Source organism: Antedon mediterranea, chromosome 4, assembly GCF_964355755.1.
Source record: "Antedon mediterranea chromosome 4, ecAntMedi1.1, whole genome shotgun sequence".
NCBI classification, from domain to species: Eukaryota; Metazoa; Echinodermata; class Crinoidea; order Comatulida; family Antedonidae; genus Antedon; species Antedon mediterranea.
This window is the reverse complement of record NC_092673.1, coordinates 24,635,302-24,659,068: the sequence shown is the minus strand read 5'-3', so window position 1 is coordinate 24,659,068 and position 23,767 is coordinate 24,635,302. Positions and strand designations below refer to the sequence as shown.

The following is a 23,767-nucleotide window of genomic DNA, read 5'->3' as shown; positions in this document are numbered from 1 at the left end:
TATTAATGAATGTGTCCTCCTGGGACATAGCTGGCTAGAGCCGCGGCGCGATAACTATAGTGAGACATTTAATGAATAGGAAAACAGCCTTTAAAATGTAACATGTTTCGAGAAACTATTCTCATCATCAGAACAGAAAACAATGCCTAGAGTACTTATATACCAATAGGACAGGTAGTAATTAGCATGATAAAAAAACAAGGAACGTAGGCAACAAACAATCATATGGCACATGTGACGCCCATATTGTATAATTAAACCAATTTCCTTGATTCATTCATGAGATTACTTTATAATCCATGCCTCACATTTTAATGTTAATTAGCAAATTAAACTCCTATAAACTAATATCAATATTTCAACATATCCATGTTGTTACAAACAATATCAATGAATGCCGATAGTGAAATCTACTTCATCAAGCCTCTGGAGTACACGTTGGAGTAAACCAAGCATGCATTGCCATATACCAAAGTTCACCATTCACCATTCACTGCATCAATAAAATGAAAAGCGAACACGTAACAAAGCATTGGCAAGACGTAGAAATATTAGTTGGCAACAATATCGAGATATACAGAAACGACTATAAAACTCTTTTATGGGATGTCAAACCAGGCAAAAACTGACTATCAACATAATAGCAAGATTAGTAGTGTTTTGTATGGAACAAATATATATTGGAATCAAAAATTAAATGTAGGATTATCTCTAAACATATAATGTCATTATTCTTTGATATTGTAGTTGCTTCCTGTAAAAGAACAAATCACACATCTACACATAATCAAACATCTACACATAATCACACATCTACACATAATCACACATCTACACATAATCACACATCTACACATAATCACACATCTACACAAAATCAAACATCGTATACTCTATCTCTAACAATTTTTTTAATCTTCTATTGACTAAAGCCGAAGTATAGTCGTTATCTCGGGACCGTTCTATGGTTACCACCAGGTAGGCTTGCTTCATCAAAGCTTCTATGAATGGATGTACTGGTTGAGAGCAGAAAAACTAGTAGTAGACATGCACAGTACCGTTTTTGATTACGGTCAATGGGGAAATTACCTCACAACGTTATCAGAGACAATATATGTTTGTGATATTGTAGTGTTTTATTTCTTCTTCTTTCATACGGCCTCGTGGAAGCTGAACACATTTTGTTGTGAATGAGCCTATGTTTTAAAATAAAGATTTTATTATTATTATTATTATTAACAGAAAGCATGGACTTAGATTATTACAGTGCAGAAAGCAAAGCGAAAATTTAAAATCTACAAACCAGTTATTATATTCAACCTTGGCTTGTTTTATTGCTTTATAATAAATAAAAAAGAAATATTGATTTTTAAAAAAATTATCGCTTTTCAAAATACATAAAATGGGTGAATAGGTTCCTGATAGATTTATTTTTAAATAAAAAAAAAATCTTACTAATACTATAATATAAAAAATTGTCTGTAAAATATTCGCCAGAAATATATGTTATTCATTTTCTGATCCAAGATGACACATGGACACGTATTAATCAACCCCCATCATTTAGTTCCTTGTGTATGTGAGCATGTAGTGCAGTGTGTTTGTATGTTGGATTTCCGATCGTGAGATCAGGAGTTTAGAGTCCAACACAATGAATGCATCCTTAGGCAAGACTAGGCAATAACTATGTATGTCTCTCCACCTAGGCGTACAAATGTTTACTGGTCAAAACACAACTGCGCTAATTACTAGCTGCAACATTATGGAAGTATGTATGTATACATGTTTACTTCAGGGTATTGGTGTATGTTTACAGTGCATTGAGAGCTTGCGTAATTGCGCTACATAAGAATGAACTAATATCGTAGATGTACACCACCCAAACACCCATGTCCTGGGAAGGACTTTTTACACACTTGCACTCGATCACTATAAAATAGCTGTTCAATCCGAATATGGGTAATACACATCAATAATAATAATAAAAGAACAAAATACACCAAATATAGATTGTAAATACGCTGTATCTTAGCTACGACAAGGTGGCCTTTATCTACCACAATACATCGGGAAGTGCAGATAAACAATAACATAGACAGCTGAATGTACATACGTAATAAAAACATCTTTATTAATTATAACGTCCTTGCGATTGTCATAGTATTGCGTTGAAATACAAAAATCAATTAATTGAATGAAGCTGAACAACTATGAACAACATTGTAAAAGAACAAAATAGAAGGTCAAGGGTCACCAAACTATCCAAAGAAATATCTTTTCCGGAAGGTTGGTGAATTAGAGATGTAGCAGAAGAGAAGTACGAAAATAGGTGGACATTATTAATTCCAACAGGTCGAGTGGTTGAGAACGTTAAGGTATGGACATGGCAAAATAACACCATAAATCAATACAGGTTCATGCCTCTTCTTGACCAAACGTTCTTTTGGTATAAGAATGTACCGTAACTGGAACTCTAGTGAGTGGGGAGGGGTACTGATCCATGCAGCATTTTAGAATTTCCTATTGATGATGTAAACAAACAATGCTCATTCTGCAGGGATGGGAGGGTGGAACCATTGTCCACCTGTAAATACACATCTGGAGGGGAACAAAATAGGGTAGACGATCCCATTCATTTTTTCCTTGAAAAATGTACAGTATACCTTCATAGCTTTATTTAAGTTTGTTTTAATGCTAATGTTTTATGTACACATTAAATACTTTATAGTCTTTCATGAAAAATTTTAGCCTAAAAAAAACCAACCCAAACATTATCGTAATATAGAAAAACAGTCATTTTATCCATTAATTGAGGTGACTTAGCCTAAAGGTTCACTTAGATATGAAGATGAATATCCAGGGAGACATCTACTGACGCATGTAGAATTTTGATGACATCATCATTATAATGCACACTCTATAGTTGCCTATCTACGCATTGAATCTGTATCTATATGGCAATATGCCAATAAGTAAATAGAAACAAGAGGTAATGACAATAGCGATTGGGTTAAAAAATCCCACCCACCTAGAACACAATAATTGGTCAAACTTTAGGGGGTGGTGGGACTATACCAGGGGAAACCCTGGTTCAGGAAAAAAAATGATTTGTAGAGCAGTTCTTTTAAAAACTCATCTGAACTGGCTGCCTCCATCCACACCAAAAGTCAATATGGGACTACCCAAGGATAAATGCCTGTTTGTGAAATCAGACATAATGTAGCGGGTGGGGTTAAACCCGAAGTGGGATTATACTCGACGATATACTGTAATAATCTTATTATATGAGGTGTTTTGACAAAAATAGCATTCTATTTGATTGATTTGGTTAATTTAGCTAGAAGAAGAAGGCCTAACATGGTTTTGTCAGCGCATTTTACAATATGTTCCAAAGTGAGCCTGGGCCGTTGGAATTCATTTGTCAATAGTATGCTTGGCCAGATTAAAGTACATATGTTGCCCTAGAACCCAATCAAACTCTGATGAGCTTGTCAATTATAAAATCTGTTAGGCAACGCACCTATCACCATAGTAACTGTCACCAATTATGACTATTCCCAAGTCCTAATGTTGTTGTGATTATATTATTTAAAAGGTTGCGATAATTGTATAGATAAAGTAATTGCCTAATAGACATTGGAAAACATGTATTGGTAAATATGAAAACATGGCCCTTGGCATTTAAACATGAATAGATGGATTTTAAATTATGTTAATATTGACGCAGATATCGAATAATAAACTTTTTATTCCAATTGCTATTATCCTTTAACATTATAGTGGCATTAATTAGTTGGTAATATATTTGCTGAACAATTTTGGGTTCGCTCTAGAAAGTAGTCGAGTATAGTTTTACGAAGTGTCTATATTTATATAAGTTTGTATGGTTGTTTGTTTTTATTACTGAACACATTCATTAAGATGGGATATCATAACAACCGGAAACGTACAAGGAAGGTTTAAACTGCATTTGAAAATTATCGACATCTTGGATCAAATATGGCAGCCAAATGATGTCTAAATCTCCCACTTTGGCTGTGTTTTATGTTTGTATATACACATTATTGCTATGGGGTAATAAAATTACCAAACTCGTACATACTGTAAACCATGAACATTTAATACATGAGTTTCTAATTGTACAATTTATTTAATGTCATACATTGTCTATCCAGCGAAGAAATATTGATGTGAATTGTGATGTTTCAAAAAGGGCAAAGCATGGAAAGAAGCGAAGCACGTTGATAGGTAATTAAAAAACTAATTAAAGGACTATAATTAAAATCGTTGACTTTGAAATGAGGCTCGTTTAATAACACGGCCAGAAAATGAGAAAAACTCTGAGGACATGTTAAAGCACAATCAATATTATAATTATATAACACATTTGAGACAAATAGAATCAATAAAATAATAATTACTTTCATGTTTTATGATGTGGATATGATTTTCTACAAATTGTTAATAGCATGCCCCAAATAAATCTAAAATCCTACAGTCAGTTTTTCATCAATATACAGTACTTTTCATTTTGACAGAAGTATGGAGAGTACGGACATTTATATCCCAGTCAGTTTTTTACTTGATTGCTAATAACCTATTTTTGAATGGCATATCAATATGTTTACAATTTAAGGACAATCTTTATTAAATATAAAAGTATTAAATATTTTCATGGGTTATAATTATTAATAGGATATAATTAATGTGTTCAATAGACTGTGGTGTATAGAGCATATAATATATTTTACTGGCATCAGTAGGGTTTAACAGCAGCATGTATATTAATAAAATAACCCATTTTATATCCAGCCTATATTAAATATTGAAATCTTAATTTTTATATCTGATGGTTTTTCCCTACTAAACAGATTCTACAGTAATCACGGTATAAAAGACATCAAATTTTAATTCAATAATTTTATTGACAATGGCTATTGTTACCATTTGTAAACTACCCCAAGTGGACACCTTTGGTCTGAAACAAAGTGTCCATTTGATACGAGTGTCCATTTGATACGAGTGTCCATTTGATACGAGTGTCCATTTGATACGAGTGTCCCCTGAATAGAGGTGTCCCTCTAAAGGTGTGGTTCTACTGTATTTGGAATAACAACATTTAAAAACTATCTTTGTTTCATTATTATAAAAGACTTGTTTTAGAAAAAAAAAACAAATTGTTGAAAACACGTTCATAAAACCTGTTCAGTAAGAATAGATATTGACGAAATGCCTGACACGATACACGTCATATAATAAATCTCTTCTCAATCTTAATATCCACTGTAATCCGATACACATTGCATGATATCACAATTTTTACAGTAACGAGTTTTTCGGTCTACCATGCTAACTGGTAATGGAGCTGAACTTTCGTTGTTTGTATTAATTGACGTTAACAAAAAAATGTTATGTTTGTAGTGTCGATAGAAATGTTACGTAAAAAAAAATTATGAAACACTTGGCGATAATATATATTATTCCTAAAAGAGTTCAATTATACACATTATGTACAAAGATTTAGATAATTCAAAATAGATTTAAAATGTATAAAATTGCATAATTATTTTTTTTTCATTGCATTTATACCACATTTAAAAAAAATAAACAGTGATAGATCCGAGGGTGGATCCAGGGGGTAGATCTAGGAGTGGATCCAGGGGGTAGATCTAGGAGTGGATCCAGGGGTAGATCCATGGGGTTGATCCATGGGTGGATTCAGGGGGTAGATCCAGGGGGTAGATCTATGGGTGGATCCAGGGAGTAAATCCAGAGGGAAAGAGCTTGGGATGCACGCTTCAACTTTTGACAGCTAAAATGAAACTAACTACTTTTTAATATCTAGTTTTGACCCCTGATAAATATACAAAACATCGGGCATCACAAATATACCATGTTGTTAATTAACTACCAAGATTGAATAGAGATATAGATGGGTTTGTCAAACAAATTAGTAAGAGGTTCATTTTAAAATCTAAGTTCTAGAATATTCAGATACGTGGCTAGAAAAATGTTGATTGTTGTATTAAATATTGTATCATTATTATTATAATTACAATACTTGTTATTATACACCCATTCAATATTGTTGTATCAATATTGTTTAATAAAATCAATTAAGCTAATCTGACATGACGGATGGTGAGGAATTACAGATATTAAAATTAAAATATAATATAAAAGACTTCATAAAACTTATATTAGTATTTTAATTAAAACTATTAGAACATATGGAAATACCTAAATATATGAAGGTCATAATTTTGTTTTTGTTTAATATAATCTAATATTTTAATATTTTGATACCATATTTTCATATTGCATATTGTTTTGCGCATCACATTTTGTGGTGTAATGATGGCATATAACAACCACTGATTGAAATGTTTTTTTGTAGCACAAAATAAAACACAAACCAGTAAGAAAAAGTGTGATGTACCCAAATATGGTAGTGATATGCTTAAATATGGTGGTGATATGACAGCATCATGTCCATATGAAGGCACATCACATTTTTTTTTGTCACGTAAAGTTTGATAGTGTAGAAAGAGCCTTGGGTGTATAGGCCTTTGTTACTACCACTAAAAAAGTCCCTTCAAACATTTTCTTAATCCCTCATAGCACATTAAACATGGTTGGCATATCAATCAGTCATTAAAATTCACTTGAACATTAATTTATTCCCAAACCTCTCATTTTCGATACCAATCATTTTTCAAACCATCAAAATTGATTGAATAATTATTATGGTCGAAACTATTATCAATTTCACCGAAGGATATGTAATTGAGAAGAAACATAAATTAATTTAAAACATCCTTCGAATTTGATATATTTATTTAGGATAAATTAGCATATTTTGTATTTGATTGCACGTATTATTCCAGTTTTATTATTCTATAATGTATGGTGCTAGTAGACCAACAAGATGAACATATAATACATATTTTTTTACAAGTTGTTTAAATGTGTGAGGTTCGCAAAAAATCATACAGAAATGAGATGTTTGATGAGTAGAAATTTGAATGACAAGAAATCTACTTCATTTTGGTTGTTCTATTAGCTATAAAACCTCATAAAACATAATAAATTGAATGATAACATCATAAAGTCCAATTATGAATTTTAGGATGTGTTTATCAGAGTGTAACAAAAGACTTATCTATAGATAGAACATTCAACCAGGACTTTGTCATTATAAAGTAATCAATGACAAGATTATAGAATCATTTTAAAAGATAATACATTTTGGATCATTCCCCCCAAAAAAATCTGATATCAATATATTTATCTTCCCAACATAGAATAGAAAATTGACATTGGTAATGGCTTGTTGTATGGCGTACCAAAATCTCAAATACAACATTTGCTGCACTAACAAAATATGGCAGCTAGACTTGTGAATACACAAAATCTAATGCTGACTCCAGTTGGATTTGTTCAACAACGTATTAAGTATAAACTGGCGTTATTCGTTTTTAAAATTCTTAATGACAGCGCTCCAGCTTACTTGTATCTGACCTTGTGGATTGTTAAGAATCATCCCGCAGAGGCCTACAATCATTGTCACAAAAACCTTCTTCAAGAGCGTAGAGCCAAAAATCAGTGGGGTCAGAGATCTTTGCTGATGTACTCGCATGTTGCTAATGCAAAAAGCGACATGAGCTCCACATGGGTGGGGGACACCAACGCTATACAAGTTTTCATTTATTATTATAGAGGCAACCAATCAATGTTGAAATGTCTATCAAAAAACACAATTTACAGTACAACACACTGATACCACAATAAACAAATTTTGAAATCTATGTCATATATTTTTCTCAGATACAGGTTACTTGAACGTCAGTAACACAAAATGTAACCTTTAAAACAAAAAAAAAACCTTTTAAATATCATTCCATAGAGAAAAAATATATTGATTGAAAATATTCCATTAATAGATTGATTTTAAAAGTATACATTAGGGATCAGTTATGACCGGATTAATCGATCTTTAACCTTAGTAATAACTGATTTTCGTTTTTGAAAAAAAATAAAATTATTATTGTTCAAGGAAATTTGGATTAGGGACACACAGCAGCACCTAACATGATCAGAACACCCAGAGATGACCCTAGCTACTCTTCCTAACACAGTTAATTTTTTTAAAACTTGTTCACCAACAAAGACAAATATTATCAGTAAAAAACAATCTATATGGCAGTACAGTAGATAGTTTTCGCACTTCGAATCAAAACAGCATTTTTTATTAAATTTCCAAAAGGAAAATAATCGATAAACTTAAATAAAATCAACTACCATTTTAATTTACTTGCCAAATGAATAATTAACTACCTAATTACCAAAATAAAAGAGACAATCAACGAAAAAAGGTGTTTAATATTAAAACTGTCGTTTTTCTCACGCTGGCAGTAAGGAGGCAATTGCACTTAAAGCAAGCAATAAAGCCTACAAGTGGAAACCTGTAACGATAATTTAAAAGGTCATTTCCATCAACCTACAGGTGAATTAACCATGCAGTGAATATAGACAATTCAACTAGTAACTTTCACACGTAAGCTCCCTGATTACTTATACCAGTGCTCACCGAATACACGGCACTGACGGACAATTGACTTAGTGTGCTGTGTTGACATAAAGGTTGTGTGGGTGCAAATTGAGTTAGCCTAGATAACGGAAACACCAACTCTTCAATCAATCTATTTAGTTCTTGATAAAACTGGATAAACATAATAGTAGTGAAATAAAATATGCTCACATTAAGCAGTACAAAAAGAAAAACATGGTAGACAAAGATAGTTTTGTATATGTAGATAGATGTATAATCTAAAGCAGATAAAAAAAGGCTAAAAAAAAACAAACAGTTGGTACTGCGGTATGCTTTGGCTTACCTAAATACAACTAGAATTTTTTTTTAAATCCTTTTATATATACTACTTTTTGTACAAATGGTATAATCCACGAACCGCAGACTCAAGTTATGGAATTCTATCACAGTGTACCATAAGTGTGTGCATAAAATAGTGTGCATAAAATGGTCTATATGTTTCTAGGAATTATTTAGGGCTATTGTCGGAATTTCCAGGTACAGACATGAAATAGACAAGACATTGAAAGTTTAATGCACATCAGTATATACTCATATTTATACTGTAAGTAATTTATCATTGGGGGACATATCTAAATTTAAAATATTATTATAATAATTACATTATGTTTACATATTGTAGAGGCAACCATGAAAACTAATGATGTTAACATGCCTTTATAGCATGCACTGAAATACTGTTAATTTCTCATTTGATACGCAATCCAATTCAAACCACGATATTCAGTTGCTGCAATATGGCAACTGCAAGTTATTTTTAGCGCTAGTGCATAACGCTAAAATATTCATCGAAGTAGACAGAATAACAAAAATAGTTTTTGTCTGTAGTATAGTATATAATACCTGAAATATCAGGAATGACTATGAATATTAAATATAACTAAAATTTGATTTTATTTGACAAAAGTCATTAAACAACATATAGAAACAATGAAGAAACATGCAAAAACCAGATAGTAATGTAGGATAAACTGTAAAGGTTTCCAGAGGGATTTACTTCATATTAAAATGATGACAGATGGGCTGGACTGAAAATTTAAGGTTTTTGAATTTGTTTGAAGTTATGTTAATTTTTATAAGGCTCTGAAATTTACAAACTAAATTAAATTAGCAATTTGAGGACATTTCGAAAAACATTTTTGTAAATTGAATTTTAATCTTCTTTCCTTTCACATTGAATATGTTATTATTTCAGTGAAAAAGAGCAATCTTTTAAATGGTATTGCGACTACAAACATGATGTATGTATTCAGAGCAAAGTAAGTAGATTTAATGGAGAATTACACATCAATAAGTTTAAACGTCATTTATTAAACTACATTACAATCCTGGAATACTGTAGAGAGGACATTCACTTTAATTCATTTGCTTTATTGATTACCATGTCTCCTGATGTGGAGTTTATGTGAAGTTAAGAAATTAGATTTAAAGTCATGTCCACACTAAGCCCGGATTCGGTTTGATGCCTGAAGAAAACTCAAAGCTATGTTACATTTTTCGATCACACGCATAAGTTTTGTACGGAATGCTGAACGAGTTAGTGTGAATGATTCAATTCTTAAACACTACACCTTTTTTCCACAATTTTCTTATTGGCCTCAAGACGGGAAATCCAGGCTCATTGTGAAGAGTACTGTAGCTAAAAACTGACCAAACAATACAGATATGACATTTACGCAGCTGTTCAAACAGAGCATGACAGGTACCATGGGCAATACACAAGTGCGGTTTTCACATGAAGGTTCATTGTGTAAGCCAACAAACCAATGTAACCCCTTGCACCAACAACTTTACTATTTTATGAAATGAAGTCTTTTTAGCTTATTAATTCTTACACAAATAGTTGACAATTTGTTGTTATATTAATAAACCTTGAATTGTGGTTAAAGTCATAGCGTACCAAAAACTTGGTTGCGCAAGATCCAAACAACCGGCCTGAAGGTTGGAAAGTGGCATACGCTTTACATAACTGCTTTGACGGCAGTTGTTCCGGTTTCTCCATAAATATTATTCCCGAAAACATATGTCTTAAATGACTTAAAACGGTCACAGATGAGCAGTGAAAAGGCAGATAATTGACTACGGCAGCAGTTGTTTGGTTACATCATGTTACAATGTTATAATAATAAACAAATTTGTAGTTAAATGTCACTCAACTAATGGCTGATCGAGCATAGCATGTCATAAAGCGCATTGCGTTAGATAATTACACATCAACGTCAAAGTATGATACTAACATATATAAATATATTGTATAGTTATGCATCATTTTAAAATGATATGAAAAAAACCTTGTTACATATCGTAGTTTATCTGAGAGTACGGTTTATTATATTATTTATTATTTATTATATCTGGATAAACTGACATTGGACTATTCTCTCCGAGAAGAACATGTATACGTTTCGACGTCTCAAAAAGAAAATGCATGGGCATTGCCACCCACCTGAGGGCGTGGCGCATGGGCGATACCACTGGAGGGGAGTTCATGAATAAAATTTTACGTTTCGGTTTAAATGTTCTCCCCCTTGAAGGGGAAAAGGCCTATGTCGGTTCATCCAGGTAAGCTAGTCACGTAATAGACTAAACAAAGTGCACAGTATGGCCTAATATCCCCAACTTATTTCAATCAATCAATAGTTTTAGGATTGTTTTAGCATGCCATACTCTATTGTAGTACTCACACCATATTGAAATCCTTTTACTTAATCACTTAATAACTAGTTAAAGAAATAGTTGTTTTTTTACAGTTACCATATGTTAACCTACTTTCATTTAAAATTGACTATCATTTATACTAAAAAACCTCAATGGGTACTTCAAAATATAGCTAGATCTAGCTTTTTCATCATAACGATACATTTTATTTGCATGTCTGATAGAGTGCAGTGTATTCATTATTTATTGATTATTCTATGAAACTTGATGATGATTATAATTGGTATATATTTGAATTCATTCCTGAATACCTCATTTTACCCCTATTTTTACGTCAATGAAAAAATGAGGTCGGATCATCATTAACATATGGTATCTGGTTGCGTTTAGAAAGCGTCAGCATTTAATATGTTTAATATTAATAGCCTAATGTAGGGTGACAACATACATATGGTAGCTTTGTTTAAATGTCACTCGAGTACTCTCTACATATTTATAGCAATATGTTGAATTAACATTTGTATAACTGACGGTCTAAATGTGCATTTATTGAAATTTAAATACATAATAATAAAATAGTGGTGCCAAATTTAAAGCTACCATATGATCCATCGTGTTGTGATTGGTCAAAATATTTCAGTCGGGTTTATATTATGTCAAAGTGTTTATTTTTCAAAAGTGCATATTACTCAAATTGCCCCAGAATGCAACATTCGTTTGACAAAAAAAAGTGTGATGGGCCCAAATATGGTAGTGATATGCCCAAATATGGTAGTGATATGACATCATCATGTCTTTACAGTATATGAATACATCATGTTTTTTCTGTCACATAAAGTTTGATGGTGTAGACAGAGCTTTATTAGGAACCGAAAAAACAAATATTGCCAAAAACCCACACCTAGTATGATTTAAGTCAACCGAACCTTAAGCTCTATCTACACTATCAAACTTAATGTGACAAAAACATGTGATGTACCCATATATGGACATGATGATGTCATATCACTACCATATTTAGGCATATCACACATTTTTTGTCAAACTAGTTTGATAGTGTATACAGAGTTTTAAGTTTTGGCACCCAATCTATCATAAAATATGTGTGCATCTCTGGTTCAAAAAGTCAATATACATAGTATTAATTCCATCAGGACATCGCTTTCTTACATATTTAATAAAATCATATGTCATATCTATTTCATTTGAATCAATGTTACTACATTAGTGTAATTACTTACAGCACTTGTACTTTTGATAGTTCATCACAACATGTATAGGATTTATTATTTAATAGGCTAGCATTTTATTTTTAATGATTTAAAGATATATATTATCTAAACTGCAAGATCCATTAAAATTTATAAGAAATAATTCATTCGCATAAAATACAAATTAATTAAATGTTTGTTCCTCTAAATACTATTAATTACTATAGATTTATATTATTATCATTTACATCTCCCTATTACAACTATACTCATGTGTATTAATTCTATAGTTTAAAGACATGCTTATTTATTGCCAGATCAAGTACATAACAAAAATAATGTCTTTCCATACAGTGCATTTTTAAATATCTCCTGAACCACTGAGCTTCCTTTCTTCACAGCTCAACAACTATTAAAATAACTAGATCATAATTAAAAAATCAAAGTTTCTTTTCTGAAACTAAACAAAAAGACATTCATAATGGCAAAACATTAGTATGCAAATTAGCTCTTCCCTACAGGCAGACTTTTAATAATGGTATTGCAGACAACCTCATGAATATTCAACAGCTTTATCATCCTCTTTTCTAAAATTAGCCAAATAATGCAATTCGTTTTCCATATTTCTAGTCATATAAATGTCACATTAATAATATTTTTCCTGTTCACCAAATTGTGTAAAATAAGAAACTCTATTGGGATTTTCTCACGAGTCGTTTCATATATTTACTAACCAGTGCTACTATCAACTCTAGGTTTTAAAAGTCCATTTTTTATGATATAGTTGTTGATCACATACAGTAGTAGTCGACCACATTGATAATTATGCCACCTAAATGTCAGTTTAACAGAATGTAAAATATACTCTTTTACTCAATACTGGTTAGCCAGTATATGAGATCCTCTTTCTCATAAAGAAGCTTGTGGAGCATGACAAAACCAACAAATTCGGATTACACTAATGTTTAGCCAGCATGGTTAGATTTACCAAGACCATGGTAAGTTCTGCAGTGGTTGGTAGAATTAACCAGTTGGTCTTGGCTAATTTAACTCAAAGGGAATTGTAGACAGTGTTCAAATCGTTGGCAACTTGCTTAATTTGACTAGCTTAAAAGTGCCACTACCAACTATATGTTTTCAATGTCCATTTTTCATGATACAGTAGATTAATAATTATGCCATATAAATATACCACAGAATATAAAATAGACCCTTTTACTCAATACTGGTGGGCAAGTATACAAAATTATCTTTTTCATAAAAGAAATTTGTAGAGTTGAAACTTATATTGAATTGCATTTGCAGAATCTTGGGACCAAGAGAAATAATCATAAAGCTAGCGAGAAATAATCATAAAGCTAGCGTTTTGTACCCAGGTACCGTATCCCACAAGTACCTTTAATGATTAAGGTCTTCAATCACATATTCCAATCCATTAAAAAATACAATTTTGATACAAAAATGCTTTAATTTAGATGCAATTCTATCCTTTCCCAGTAGGATAATAGCAATCTCAAAATCATAGCATTTAAACACTGAATGCCGTTTTATTTTTTATTTTTTGCGGAAAGCGCATAATAAATTAAATACAACCTAAAATGAACGCAATTTAAAGAAAAAAAGAAAATCTATAAGATCAAGACACAACTTTGCGCTGATTACTATAACTGTAGCTGTACTATAGGAGTATATTTCAATATGTGTTCGATCCCAAAAAATGACCGGGGTAATAATGTGCAGCTCATTGAGAGCTTGCTTTATATGCGCTATATAAGAATGAACTATTATTATTAAACAACAACCTAATGAATCATAAGTAACAAATATCAAAGAATCTTTAAACGCTTTCTAAAAATAAATTCGTGTTTAAAGAATGAATGACGATGTAGAAATCACAGTATCATACAGGGATATTAATTTTTACCATTTATCATTTTTGTCTTAGGCATAATAATAATGATTGCTATTGATATTTTTATTGCTGTAACATATTGCGTAGTAGTTAGTTTGTATCAGCTTGAATAGTGGGGCCCACAAAAGGTATACATTATAGCAGTATTCATAAAACAACACATGAATTATGCAAACAGTTAATAGAGTAACATTTTAGATTTTAAAAAACAATATATATTACTGTACAAGCCCACATTATAGTTCAGTGATGGGAAGGGAAATACATTACACAATATACTGTACGTACAGTATTCATGAAACAACACATGAAGTATGAAAATAGTTAATAGAGTGACATGATTTAAGATTTTAAAAAATATAATAACTTGTGTAGCCCACCTTAGTTCAGTAATCAAAAATTAAATATAATTATATTATTATTGAGCTTTCAATTTCACCCCACCAATGAATGGACCTAAACATAAATGTTTCGTTGGTTGATCTTAAGCATAATCTCACCATAATAGGCTAAATATGGACAAAGACTGGTAAATCCGAATATAATTAATCCCACCCACTACATTTTCATCAAATTTTGTACCCAGGACCGTAGGAATATTATACCAGGGAGTACATCTCCCTGATTATACTCGGGTCATATACCATCTAAATTATAGAATTTTTGTACTGGATTTTAAAATCTTAAACATAAGCTATCTAAAATTTACACTATATACAGTACTTGTTAAAATGGAGGTAAGTTTAATACAGGTGTATTATGTAATGTACTGTTAATACCTAGGATTATTATTATATTATAGTCCCAAATTGTACCAACAAAGGTTTGGTGGTAAAATTAGCTTTTTGAGTGGGTGAATATTTGAACTGAGATTATCTGTACTAATGCATTTGAACAACACATTGTATTCTTAACTCAAACAAGCACAGTATGCAGTTTGTGTTATTCTGTAATAAATTGTTTGAAAGATAACATTGCGGGGGTTTAACTCGTTTTATGAAAAAGTATAAAATGATTTTAAAAATTCTCTTGGAAAAGGACACAAAGCTTTTCTTAAAAATAGTCACAGCCTTTGGCAATCACTAACCGCTATTTTCCACACATTTTCTTATGCATGTGAGTTGAAACTAAGGCGTCTTTCACACATTTCTATACGCTCTAGCAGCTATGCGCCAATCTCTTTTCTTGATATGCGCTAGCTGGATGGCGTATCATGGAAAATGAAAAGTTGATAATATACAGTACTGTACACATAATCTGACACAAACCTGAACTGGTGTTAAAGACCCTTAACTTGGTATACTGTTGTTACAATCTAGGTGGGCATATCAATGGTTAATATTAATAAATTATGAACTGGTAAAGCACAAACAACAAAAAGAAAAAATATTTCTTAATGAGCATGAAGCGAAATGTCAACGTAAAATTCTGGCTTATACATTATATCTTGGCGTCATCAGTCAGTGGGTTGGAGAGAGTTAAAAGCATCTTTTGTGCTAATCCCATTACAGTATTATTTATATAATAATAATACATTTACTAATAATAATTTTACACCAGTAGAATACAGTAGCAAGTATGTATTGTGTGCTATGCTCTATTTTATTTCTAAAGAAAATATGTTAAAAGGGTTATGGAATTTACAAGCCTAAAAACATATATTCATCTACTGTGGGTTTATTGCAAGTTGTTTAAATAAAACTACAGTGGACTGGATAGAAAGTGGCAGCAGAATTTTCCACTTCTCAATAATAGTTGACATGCAAAAGTGATGTCCACCATAAAGCTAAAAGTATGTCAAATTCATTGAAAACAGTTTGTGCAGTACAACACCATCACCAAATTTGAAACAACCCTTTACGTCATCATCAAGAACAAAGCAATTGTATACTTCATGTTTTACAGTATCTCTTCTTCTTGGATAAATTTATTGCTAATATTTCCTTTTCCAAGTAAAGCTATACACACATTGGAAATGAATAGTGATTGGAAAATACCATTTGACATTTTGAACCATTTGGGCACTTTTGAAAAAGATTTTTCCTGTCATGCCACATTGGTTTTCATTATCCTACATAGATCAATACTAATGAACAAGAAGTGAATACACCAGCACTAGTCTACAATCCAGCATATAAACACAATTCCATCGATTACGATACCATGAATGTAAACTTACTCTTATCACTGTCAGCTGGTGGGTCGATGCTACCAGATGGAAGAAAAAGAACTCCAAAAAGTGCACCGAAAACAAGGAGAAACTCAACAAATCTCATCCTCAGAATATCATCCTCGTCACCGTCGATAAATCCCAACCAAGTGACACTGATACCCTGTGAATATTTCTGTCAAAATTGAACTCCTCAGGTGTGAAGGCCTATTATACTCCCATGCAACAGGTGGTATGAAATTCATAGAACATTCCATTACACACAGAGGGGTGGTAATTGTGAACAATGGCTGAAATACTATACAAATAGACACAATTGATTGCTTCCGTTCATAAAACAACCAAATAAATAATTAACTATGGTGTAATCCAAATTGTATGACTATTATTTTTTTTATGATGTTTTAAATGTCAGTTTATAAAATAGGCATTCATTAAAAGGTTAGGTAGAGTAACATATTAATGAAGCCTGTTTTCCTGCATTGGAATCAATACGGATATACATGTACTATCTGTATAATAAATAAGATTAATTACACAGCAAGCAAATAGAGTGCAGATAGGTTATCTTAGACTTATTGTTTATAATCCCATATCTAATGAGAAATCAGTCAAGGGTTTTATCTGTTATTTGAATTTTAAAAAGGAAAGAAATTGCAATTACAAAAACGAAAACAACAATGTGTCTTCTGGACCTATACAACTTGTTTAAAGAGACGCGCCATCAGAAACAGAAGAGCGCACATAGAAATGACTACTATCATATGATCAACAATTGTTGCGCAATATACTAAAGTATAGTTTGTTAACTCCGTAGAAACTTGAAATAATTCATGATATTGGAGTGGGCAAGGGAAAGAAAAATTGCAATATATTCATTTTATTGGCATTAAATTTATATGAAGAATATTGGGAAAAAATAGCTAAACTCACTAAATAATGCCAAGAATATAATTACAACATTACAAATTACAATGTCTGTATCCAGCTCTGCCTCATTATAAAAGGTAATATGAGGTAGGGAAACGTTTTTGTTTTTTTCTCAATTTGTTGCATCCAATCAGCAACTTTTTCTTAAGAATTAAATATCCTTTCGTTTTCCTGACATTCCGTCCCACTAGTAGTCGCATGGCCTGAGAAAAAAAGGTCACTATCATCTCTTAAAATACATAAACCAATAGTGGTGATAAGTTTAGCGTGAGTAGCGTCACTTTTATTCTCCTAGCAGTAGCTGCTCACACAACAGATCTTTTAATACATTCAATCAAACGGCCAGGCTCTCAGTATAGCACAATTTACTTTACTAGATACAATAGGTTCTATTGTTCTCTCTCTCTCTCTCTAGTCGAAACATGTATACGTTTCAACATCTAAAAAATAAATGGTGAGGTATGCAGGGGCGTTACCGCCCACCTGCGGGTGTGGCTCATGGGCGATACCACTTTCTTAGAGGAGAGTTCAGGAATAAAATTTTACTTTTTGGTTATGTTCTCCCCTTGAAGGGGGAAAGGCCTATGTCGGTTCATCCAGGTAAGCTAGTCACATAATAGACTACCAAGGACCTGTTATTTCTTAATTATTACACTCCTATTTGTGTGACCTTTTTGCCAATGTAAAATTAAATGCCTTTTTCTTATTTAAATATACATACTTGGTTATTTACATTATACTGTACTAGTAACTGTATAATGTAACATAGCACTGTTACACAGTATACTGAATAGTTACAGAGGCAGAGCAAAATAACAAACTGAATATATAATTTCTGGGTCGCATTACAAATTTTTATTTGAATGGATCACTAGTACAACTACATACACAAGAAAAAGCATATATGAAGGATTTTCAATTAAACAGATTAAAACTGATCTCATATGATGAACATATGCGACAGTCAGTAGCAAACATAAGTGTCAATTTTTTACCTCACTTTCTTTTCTCAGGGTCAATAAAAAGAGAATCTACTTCAATTATTTTATTCAAATTATTATTATTAATTTAAAGTACTTCAACAGCTTGGTTGAAATTTTAATGTAAGGTTTTTTATTGGTAATTTTGTAATTTGTTAGTGCATGTTTCAATTTTTTTTTTCGTACATAAGTTGGGGACCCCATGTGAAAGATAGCCGAACTACTTCCTAAATATAACTAAATCTAACCCTCTAAATAATCTCTCTCTCACTATAAAGTAAAAGAAGTAGCTCATGTGATTCGAACCCCATACATCGACATGTAAACTCCATGATCGTATCCACTCGACTACACAGACGGCTCGACAGAAATCGTTTGCATTAGCGAATTGTAGTCAGCTCAATTCTTACGTCAGACCTTATGGATATATGACTAATGAATATTCATGTTTATTTTGTGACGTTTCACGAGGGGTCCCCAACTTATGTACGAAAAGAAATATCGCTGCCTGGCAGCTAAAAATCGAACTGAAATCCTGTCATGAATTTCTGCAAAAAAAAAAAAAAAATCGAACTGAAAAGGACCAAATAAATCTGAATCTTTCCATTGTAATATAAATGTTTTATAATAATACAGTAAAGATTTTTCGGAGATCCAGAACCTACGCAATGATGTGGCGTTGGTCATGGCTTGGACATACTGTAGGTAATAACACCTAAAACTATGAGAGGAAGCATGTCCTAACTTCTTTCATGCGCACAATGAACTGACATTACTTGAACCTATGTCATTCCTTGTTGTACATCAAAAGCTCTCTAATAATAAATTCTACAAGAAAATACAGAGAATTACTAGTATTTCAACGGTTTACCAACATTTGAAACAGTTTTATAATTAGTTTCAAGGAATTGATACGACACAGAAAGCTCATTATAACAACACAGAGGATACCCATATGATTTAATTCCACAGAGATGGAATCTCCTAATGTAAAATTCATTCATTCATTTCTTTCTTTATGCATATACATATACTACTGTACACAGCATTCTACAGCTATTCTACAGTAGCAACCTATAACACTCTAATATTTTAAAAATTATATTAAATATTTAAAAAACTGCACTACCTAGTATAGATTGAAAACAATCATAGAGAGATAGAATCTCCTAATGTTAAATTCATTCATTTCTTTCTTTATGCATACATAATACTGTATACTATACAGTCAGTTATTCTACAGTAGCAACCTATACCATTTAAAAAATTATATTAAATATTTGAAATACTGTATTACCTATAAATTGAAATTGAAAACAATCATACAGAGATGCAATCTCCTAATGTAAAATTGATTCATTCATTTATTTCTTAAAGCATACTCTAAAAATAACAGTAGTTATTCTACAGATACTGTAAAACTATATAAAATATTTAAAAGTACCTATAAATTGAAAATAAAAACACATACAGGATAGATACTGTAATCGTGTTTATCAATCAAGATTACTGCCGTCCTGTGACAAGGATTTATCTATATCCAAAAAAATCTTATAATATAACAAAAATTCATTATAATTTTAATATTGAATGTAATATAAATCAATTTTGGTGAATAATAATCAATAATTATCAAATTATTCATTGTAGTTTAATAATCAAACTCACATTATGTAACTTCTTCATATAGCAAGACAGCTTTACCTTAATTTAAGTTGAAATTGAATTTAGTGAAAACTGCAATTTGGGTATGCGTTGCTCAGCACTTTCTTCTCTCGGGCTATGACTACAGTATGATGACATAATTACCAAATGATGGGTGATCTCATAATAATTTGAATCATTAGGCAATGGTGCTCATTAAAGATTGTTGCTCAGGTGTCATAAAATGCCGATTCAGAATACTTGATTATATATTGAAAATTATTATTATTATTAGAAATACAAGGTTAGAGACAATTTAGTAATTTCACTGTGGCGGCAGAGAAGCTGTGAAAATTAATAAACCGTAATCTTGAGATGGCATTAAAAGTTCAAAGGTCTTAAACCTAGTGTGATATTTGTATACAATATATATTTGATTATGTGGAAAACTGCACATTCACAATCTCATGGCCAAACCATAGAGTTATTATTATTACACAACTAGAGAGACAACTCCAACACAATCACATCTCAAAATGCGAGCCACCATCGATAAGAAGCATGGCTGTGTTACATTGGCCGATCAAATCAGTTTAAAGCCATGCCTACGCTATTCACGTCACTCACTGCTCTGTCTGCGTTGCAGCAGAGTGAGCATATATCTATAAACGTTTTTTGTATGCAAAACAATTTTAAACATTACATTTTGATAGCAATTTGTAACATTTATACAGTATTTAAAAAAACATATGTGTTCTCATGTGGTTTTCATCTTAAATTATACAATAATTATTCTTATTATTCCCTGTTCCCATCACTTCGCCATCCCTAGTTGACCCTCTAGTATTTCAATGTGTCCTGATGAAATAAATGAACGTATGAATGTATTTTAGTTTTAAAAACATTTTTTCCCTTTTAAATTGCAATTTATGATAATAGTCTTTCACTATAAAGATGAGTCATTTTCAGAGAAGGATAATGCAAAATATTTTCTACTGTGAATGTTATCAACGTGTTTACAGCTTGACAACGCATAATAATCATTGGTATTGGATGGCTCTTGCATTGAATAATGCACACACAAATCATATAAATAAACATAATTATATACAGTACATAACATTAAGTTACTTCTCATACAGGAAAGAGAATTGATAGAATGAATAACAGAATAAAATTGTATGCATCTTGGCCGATTAATAATTGTGGAGGAGAAACATATAGAAGATATTCCATTACACATTATATTATTCTTATTATTAATATTATTATAACATTCTATTGGGCCTAGAAACTAATGGTCTATTTCTATCATAACATTTCACTCATTGTATTTAGAGTTTCAGTACACCCTACAGCTATCTACTGTGAAGACAATACCTCCTCAGGATGGTATACTGTAGCAGGCCTACTGTACAACTACAGTATATCTCATTGCCTATAGACAATGCCCTATAATGGCAAGTTGGTTACATGTCCAGCCACCAACAGGTAGATTGCTTAGAAAGGTGACTTTATATATATAAATTCTAAACTAAACTAAATATTCCATTAAATACATTTCAATGGTATAGTAAATTTATGTATTTCAAATGGTAATGCAAGATTTATCAGAATGCTCATTAGTGACCTAAGTGTGTTTATTGAAATATAAAAAGTCAAAATGACGCATAATTTTGTAATTCTTAAAAATACAAAAATTTGTACAAATAATACTGTACACAGTACTGTAGCTGCAATTGATTATATTCAAAGTAAACATACACTGTTATAACGGAGTTGAATTGAAATGAAAAAAAGTGCTTTCTTTGAAAATCCACCAACACTATTCCGGTACAACAAAACAATGGATGACATTTCAAATATGAACTCAATTAGTGCTACACGGCCGGCACTACTGACTTAATTATCGTATATGCGATAGCCATATTCACTATAAAACTGTAAACAGAGTGCAAATACAGAGATTAAAGTATGTTTCATTACTTTATATGTCGGCAAATTGTAAAGATGAAAAGATTTTAAAGGATACTCTTTGCCAGGATTAAAGTACAAATGATCCAGTTACATCATGTTCTAAAGCTCTGTCTACACTATCAAACTTTATGTGACAAAAAAATGTGATGTGCCCATATATGGACATGATGATGTCATATCACTACCATATTTGGGCATATCACTACCATATTTGGGCACATTACACTTTTTTTGTCAAACTAGTTTGATAGTGTAGACAGAGCTTGCATTTTTATTATTAGCCTGTTTTGCCCTATTGAATTGTACTCGAGGTTGAGAAATGGAAGATCAATGTTGACTGTGTTGCAAGAAATGCCAACTAATTTATTTATGATCTACCGAATCAGACAATGAACATAAGATTGTGGCTTGTAACTCCATCTTGAAATGTGTCCACTTGTTAATGATCAGAAACATCAACAAAAATGTAATTCTTACTGTAGGTGGGACGCGAGTGCAGATCTCTTGATTACAAATTGGTAAATTTCATTAGCTCCCTGACGCAAACCTACATACTGTACTCTTCTATATAAAACTATGCATTTTTCAAATAAAGAAAAAAATAGAATAAGGGCCGTAACCACCAGTATGGTTGGTAAGGTTTCAACCTGACCACTTTTTCACAGGTCTTTGACAACCCAGTGGCTTGAACAGAAATGGTTCCCTTTTCTTGTGAAAACCTCACCACTTATATCTTGTGGCTACTGATCACTGAGAGAAGGATTATTAAAAGATAAAATATATAGTATATGTTTAACTTAATATGACTTTTCCTTGACGAGATGAGTGGGATGTGGTGCTGATCAGTGGAAGATTATAAGATAATTAAGTGAAAGACAGGATGAAGAGTTTCAGCAATGTTTAATTAGGAGGCATTTATAATTGAAACTGTGAAACCATAACATTGTAAAAGGCTTTGCAAACCTTACAAATGCATTTAAAACAATGATGGCCAAACTATATGATGTAAATAGTGATGTTAATTTTAAAGCTACTTCTTGTCTCATGTTTTGGGATGCTCAATTGAGTGTGTACTGTTATACAGTATGAATAGTTTTTTTAAATCAAATTTTCGTTTTTAGGTGAAGATAAACGTTGAACTTACCAACGTTTCGTGCGTTAGCATCGCACTTTTTCAAGGTAGTGGTGTCAGCTTGATTTGCCGACACTGATCATGGCATAGTCACGTGATGTTGTTGTGACATGCGCCCTCTCTGAGTTATTACTTGAATACCTCTGGGTGAATCCCAGAGGGGTCCGCCTCGGCCGGCCGTCTCACTTCTAACAGGTCATCACATACGTTTGGCAGCCACTTTCCTCCTTGGTCTCTGTTCATGTTGTTATCAGTTTTTCTAATTGAAATCTTTGCCATCCTCTCTTGTTCACGTGACTATGCCATGATCAGTGTCGGCAAATCAAGCTGACACCACTACCTTGAAAAAGTGCGATGCTAACGCACGAAACGTTGGTAAGTTCAACGTTTATCTTCACCTTCACTAAAAACGAAAATTTGATTTCAAAAATATTTTGGGAAGGAGATGAATTTTTTCAATTTTAGTATGAATGGTGTTAAGCTCTGTCTACACTATCAAACTTTATGTGACAAAAAAATGTGATTGCCCATATGAAAATGAT

General features: G+C 32.0%; 1 protein-coding gene across 2 annotated transcripts in view; it reads right to left on the bottom strand.

The window, feature by feature from the left end:
- LOC140047002 (uncharacterized) overlaps positions 1 to 23,767 on the bottom strand; it is a 68,957-nt gene that overhangs the window by 37,552 nt on the left and 7,638 nt on the right. The window contains exon 1 of one of the 2 annotated variants that reach the window (XM_072091800.1): positions 16,572 to 16,896. The exons of the other annotated variant lie outside the window; for it this stretch is intronic. Within the exon in view, the coding sequence (XP_071947901.1) occupies positions 16,572 to 16,668 (97 nt within the window). The 5' untranslated portion in view covers positions 16,669 to 16,896. Of the gene's footprint in view, positions 1 to 16,571; positions 16,897 to 23,767 lie in introns of those variants that run through there. 2 annotated transcript variants of the gene reach the window in all.